General features: G+C 34.9%; 1 protein-coding gene across 1 annotated transcript; it reads right to left on the minus strand.

Moving 5' to 3' along the window:
* Nucleotides 1-1,250: 1,250 nt before the first annotated feature.
* LOC310715032 (chemokine XC receptor 1-like) lies at nt 1,251-2,302 on the minus strand (the record flags this gene model as incomplete). Its single annotated transcript, XM_083521177.1, has 1 exon — nt 1,251-2,302. A coding segment is annotated over one exon (927 nt), but the record flags the coding sequence as incomplete, so codon positions are not given.
* Nucleotides 2,303-6,908: the final 4,606 nt, after the last annotated feature.

A 6,908-nucleotide genomic window follows, 5' to 3' on the forward strand; every position in this document is an offset into this window, starting at 1 on the left:
AATAGAAAAAGTTTAATGATATACCGTATGAATGTGATAAAAACAGCTTTGATCCGTCAATGCCTGGACTCTACAGTAGTATCTGACACCGAATCATTAACAAATGATCCTCTAAATTTGACAAGTTGTAAAGTTGGGTCTCTATGGATTGGACTTGTTTGTCCAGAATGTGCCACAGGTACTCAATCTGGAAAAATCTGGAAGCCAATTCAACACCTTGAACTTTTTATCATGTCCCTCAAACCATCCTCAAACCTGGTCAATTGTTGCAGTGTGGATATGCAAGACACATTATTCTGCTGAAAGAAGTCACTGCATTATGGAATATCCAACACAGACTTAAGGCATTTCGTGATACAGTTACAAACTCTCATTTATTGATACGTTTTCATGGATGAGAGTTTCCAATCTCCATAGCTATAGAGGCAGAGGATCATGGGTAATGCTGACAGAAATGCCAATGGTAATCTTTTTTCCCCAGGTCACCCTCAACACCACATTTGGTACATTTATCAGCACTCGATTTGTTGAGCATTTGATTGACAGTGAATCCTGATGCTGTAAGCAAAACACCTCTCTGTGAAATAACACTACTTGATTTTAATAATGAGACTGTACATTGTTGAACAAACACTTGCACATGATAAGCACTTAATAGTAAAAAGAAAAAAGAATATATCTGCAAATAGAATAAAAAAAAATTTAAACAGGTAAAATAATATTTGTAATTGTAAATTTATAAACAGAAATCTTAGAGAAATCATACGTATATATTATGTATAATGTAGTACTCCATTCCATGTAATTATTCTTTTATATCACAAAGTTAAAGGTAATTTTCACCATTATGAAAAAGTTAATACACTTTGTATGCTTAAATAAAAATAAACTTTTTGTTAAAACTTTGGTACAGATTCCGATACCAGAAAAGAAATAGAAAGAAAACCTTATATGTTATTTGTGTTTTCCAATAAATTCTTAAGCATGATTTTTGAAATGCTTTGTCAAAATAAAATCTTATAATCAGTGGGAAAATATTTTACGTTTGTGGTCATTTTTACAAAGAATCAGAGCCATAAGAGTAACAATGATTATAGATTATATTTCACATAAAACATACAAAACCATAGATTGGGTTTTCCTTTAAAATACACGTCTACCACATTAGTGTCCAGATTTGGAAAAACTTCCATGAATAACAAATGTTTGTGAATGTGGTCCCTCATAAATGGAAGAAAAAAAAAGAATGTGATTAGGAAATTCCAGAAATCAGGAAAAAAAAATCACTTTTTGTCTAGAATTTGGAGGTCACTAATAATCATGATTCATATGCAGCGCTGGGACGTAATTATTCAGCTTGAGACAACATTCAGATTTACGCCATCCTGATTTGAGCAGAATTTAAAGTTGCTCGCCTTTGAAAAATCTCTCGCACCGTCAGGCGGAACTTTACACCGAACAAACCATAAATCAGTGGATTAAAGCAGCAGTGGCTAAAAGCCAAAAGTTGGCAGATGTAAACGACGTACGGTAAACCGAGTCCTTCACAATATCTGAAAAGAAAGATCTCATGGTATTCTAAGATGAACAGAATATTCACTATGCTATAAGGAGCACAACAAATGAAGTAGGTCGCTACCAGAATAAAGGCAAGTCTAGTAGTTGTATGTCTCTGGTTTGTCGGTGACATTAAGATGGTTTGCAGGATTCTAATGTAGAAAAAAACTATGCCCAAATAGGCGCACACAAAGACAATGATTTCTTCATATGTTATAGCAACAGATGCAGTAATGCTGCTGTAGCCACAGTAGGAAGCATGGCAATTTACATCAGAGATGAGGGTGACATGCACTGTAGCTGGCAATGCTGCCAAAGTGCTCACCAACCAAACAATGACGAGAACGAGGTTCAAGCATCGGCCTGTCTTCCATCTTTGGAAAGGGTGCACCACGGCTATGTAGCGTTGAACACTTATTAACACCAGGAACACTATGCAGCTGTAAAATCCAACAAAGGAAAAAAAGATGGACACCTTACACCCTGCCACTCCAAATGTCCAACTCCAGAAATATATGCAGAGCCAGAGCAGTAGTCCGATAGTAAGCAGCAGGTCTGACAGAGCCAAGTTGAGTATGAAGATGCCGATCACTGATTGAAGCTTCACGCTGAATACACTGATCCCAACCACCAAGACGTTACCAACAAGACTGAGGATGATCACAATGCTGAAGATTATGGGAAATGCAATGTGACTGTATTCAGCCTCTGATCCATGGTCACATATAAATGCATAATAATCATAATATAAATTTTAATTAAAACTAGAGTTAAATTCATTTGAAAGCTCTGCCATTGTGCTGTATTCTGGAACGCAAAGAACAGAATAGTAAATAAAAATAATTTCAATTTTTTTAAAATCTGAAATAAAATCGTGTTTTTGTGAATGCATTTTAAATTGAAATACTGCTTAAGAAAATATTTTGGGGGTGTTTCCCAGAATCGATCCCAAAATTTGAATACAATGTTCAACTGTAAAATAAATTCTAGTTGAAAGAAGCATTCTTACCCATCTTCCTTTCCTGAGATATGACCTGGCTTGCTGAATTAAAATGAAATCATTACAAATGAATCATTAACATTAGCATTAACCTGCCATAAACCGTGAAGTCCCTTCTGTTTTCTCTTCCTGTTATTCCGATTCTCTTCTCTTTTTTCTCCTCCTCTTCCTTCTTCTTCTCAGACTTTATAAAGTTTTGAATACAGTGATACTCCAAAACAGACATTTATTTGCAAAACAAGATTTTTAAAAAGTGAAATGGAGAACTGAAATTCATTGTTATTCGTTTGAAAAAAGCATTATTGCATGTCAGCATTATCATTGCTATCACATGTTCTGGAAGTTTGCAAAGATCGATCGATCGATCGATCGATCTATCGATCTATCTATCTATCTATCTATCTATCTATCTATCTATCTATCTATCTATCTATCTATCTATCTATCTATCTAGTCTATCACCATGTATATACTGTAGATATGACACTGTACTGTTAATTGCATTTTGCTCAGTTGCTAAGGAGATGTAATAGTATAGCAGGGTAGCAGTATCAGAACGTTTAGTAGTTAAGATGTTGGACTTCTGATCAAAAAGTCATCATTTAAAATCCCATCACCACTGAGCTGCCAATGCTGGGCCTTTGAACATGCCCCAGAATTGGCCATGAACAAAGTTTTTTTCTCATATATTCTCATAGAAAAATGGTTTAATCTGTGTAACAATATATTTTACTTCTGAGACATTCACTGAACAGAAAGGGAAAAAATATATCCATACATTGTATTAATAATGTAACAGAAGTAAATACATCTATTCGAACAGCAAGACATCTCTTAGAGTTATTTGAAAACCAAATGCATGTTCTTAGCGGGAAAATCATTCAAATCATTCTTCAATTCTTAAGGAAATTTAAAACATGAAGAACAACATGAGGCAAATTCTCCTTACAGGTGCTTGTCCTTCAAGAAATGTAGACTGCACATGTATAGTACACCAAGCACAATAAAATACAATAATGTATAGAATTTATATTTTTTTCTTTCGGCTGCTCCTGTTAGGGGCCGTCACAGCGGATTGTTTATCTCCATACTACTTTGTCCTTTACATCTGCCTCTTTTAAATCAACTACCTGCATGTCTTCCCTCACCACATCCATGAACCTCCTCCTTGACCAGTGCATACCTCCACCTCTTCAGACTCTTCTCAGCCTGCTCCCTACTCTCACAACCAATCCCAATATCATCCGTAAACATCATAGTCCACGGAGACTCCTGTCTGACCTAGTCCGTCAACCTGTCCATCAACACTGAAAACAGAAAAGGGTTTAAAGCCGATTCTTGATGCAATCCCACCTCCACCTTGAACCAGTCTGTCGTTCCTACTGCACACTTCACTGCTGTCACACTGTCCTCATACATGTCCTGTAGGTTAAAAGTTAGCTAGCTGAATATGAACCACTACCCGTGGCACACTTTGTTAGTTAGATACCTAGCAAACATTAGAACACTTAAAAGCTTAAATACAAAACGTTTGCCGGATAAATAGTTATGAGTTTTGGTTAATTTGGACAAAATTCTGTTTTTGTCAGAAGAAAAAAAACAACAACTTGACGATGCAGCTATAGTCAGTTATATGGAGGAATGTCACAGGAAAATCATATTAAATATATATAAAAAGTTTTTTTTCTTTTATTTCACTATACTATTATTTACTAATATACTATTTGGGGAAAATATACTCTATTTGGTACTCAAATACACTCTATTTGGTACTTAAATACACTCTACTCCAGGACATGAAGGTATGGCAATTTATTTCTCTTTGGTGGTAAAGCACTGCTAGTTCACTGATTTGACTAATCTATGCACTATAAGAAAAACAGTGAGCCAAGTGAAAATCACTTTACAGAGCGCTGTAAAAACAAGATCTATTGCCATTTCAAATGAGAGGTGACTCAAAAATATGGTACAGACAGCAATTAATTTAAGATTTGAGATTCTGTAGCATGCTATTGTACATTTTATCATAATTTGATTCAGCATTATCCAAGTTCATGTTTCATTCAGAACAGGATTACTAAGGTGTTGCAGGTGTTGAGTTTAGAGGAGAGAGAGTTTGGTAAAACGTCCCTTCCATTCCACACTTTTCACACACCTTAAAAGCCCTTAGCACTTCTCTTACTACTTCATGTTTTCTTCTTTAGAGAACCTCTGGCAAACCACAAATATTCAGGCTAATATTGCAATTACTCTGGTGCAGTATAAGACCTGTAGACATGAAAGTGTACTATGTCTCCACCTCAGGTCAGTAATGATGGAAGACCACCTCAGTGGTCAGTTAATGAAAAAAAATACGATACCACATTATACCAACACCACTCTTGTGTATTTCTTTGACGTAATGAACTCGCAATCAAAAGAAAAGAGAGATGTGTGATGTGCAGATGTGCTTGAAGCTTCTTTTCCGACTCAATTTACATTTATCACAATAAGTACCGGAGCACATACAGAAAATTGTGTTGTCATGGAAACCCTGGCCTTTTAGGAAGCATTTGAGGTGCCCATGGCTATCAAGCCATCCTGTCAGGGGGCACGGAGAGGAAGAGGATGAGAGTAGGAAGACAGAGTCATAAATAGAGATAATAGTATAGAAAGATTATAGAAAAACATTCAAAAAAGGAAGTCAAAAATGTTTTTAAATAGTGAAATCAATAAATGTTTTTCTTTCCTGGGAATAGAATAGAATATTACATTAACCAAATACCAAAGAGAATTTGAAGGAACAGTAACTAGTTCCTGTCATGAATGCTGGTGATGCCGGCCATCCTCATTTTCACTTTGCTATAACTCTTAGTAATTTTGAAAAGATTTTACCTATACATATGCCATCCCACTAACACATCTGGGTTAAATACATGCAGTGGTGGACGAAGTACACAAACCATGTACTTGAGTAAAAGTAGAGATACACTTGGTAAAATATGACTCCCTTACAAAGTGTCCCTTTAAAGATTCACTTGAGTAAAAGTACAAAATTATTTGCCCTTAAATGTAATTAGGTATCCAAAATACTATGCTTTATTATGGCTATAATGTTTCTTTTATTATTTTATTGTCAAAAGACTCTTTACTTTATCAACTCAGTTGATGTGGAAAGACTCTAATGTGACTCTCAGCACACTGATCTATTAATAGAATAATATTAGTAAGTCAAACACTGATTGATATCTATTACAATCCTCATGAGCTCAAAACCTTGACTTGTGACTTTTATTATTTACACCTCCTAAAATGTTCTGCTTGCTGTTGAACTGATGCTGAACTGTATGTTCGTTATATGTAAATACCACCAAGCACCAATCAAAACAAGTTCAAAACAGAGCGCCCGCTCGACCCTGATTGGTGACTTGCTGCGTGCTTGACCAGTTTTTATTCACTGATAAATAAAAGGGAACGACTGATTTCACAAAATGTAGTTGATTAAAAAGTAAAATATTTCATTTCGAAATGTAGTGAAGTTACAGTAAAAGTTTTCCCAAATGGAAATACTTTAGTAAACGTACAGATACGTGAAAAAGCTACTTAAAAAAAAGATAGAATTTAGACCATATATAAAGGTTTTTCATTGGTTTCAACCTTTATTTTCATTAATAAGTATACTAATAAGCGTGGCACAATTTTCAATAACAAGCTTTGAAAAATTGTTATAATCACTTTATTCTAATATTCTATGAATATAATACACAAAGAAAATGGCTACATTTACACATTTTAACATTTCTACCATTTTTTTATTCATATCTTACAGCATTAATGCAATCACAGGTTTTTTTCTTAATGATAATTTCAACCGATGAAAACAAATAAAATAAATAAAATCTTAAGCTTAATTAAAGATTGTTATTGTCATCAGTTTAACTCCAAATTCTTAATAAACTTTGACTTATCACTTGTTAGAAATTACAGGTAGTCCCTGAGTTACGATCTGGTTTGATTTTAGGATTTTTCGATCTTACAATAATGATAGCAATTTGGCAAAATTGTTTGTGCAGCAGGCAAATGTAGCAGCATATGTGGTACGATACGTTCTGAGATACCTTACTCTCGCCAGCGGTCGACAGTGTTACAGAGCATATTTTTGGTGTTTCAAAGCCCAAATTTAGCTGAAACTTTACACTGAAGCAGAGCACACTGATTAGTCTCATCAGCTACAGTTGTGCTTCTTAACACTTGTTTTGTTCGGCTCCGCCCTCAACTCACGAACCGTCCATGCGCCCACTGCCACATAAATACAGTATATACTGTAAAGTTTATACATTACTGTACTGTAAATTGCTCAGTTTTTCTCTAA

This window comes from Silurus aristotelis, assembly GCF_946808225.1.
Source record: "Silurus aristotelis genome assembly, chromosome: 19".
Lineage (NCBI taxonomy): Eukaryota > Metazoa > Chordata > Actinopteri > Siluriformes > Siluridae > Silurus > Silurus aristotelis.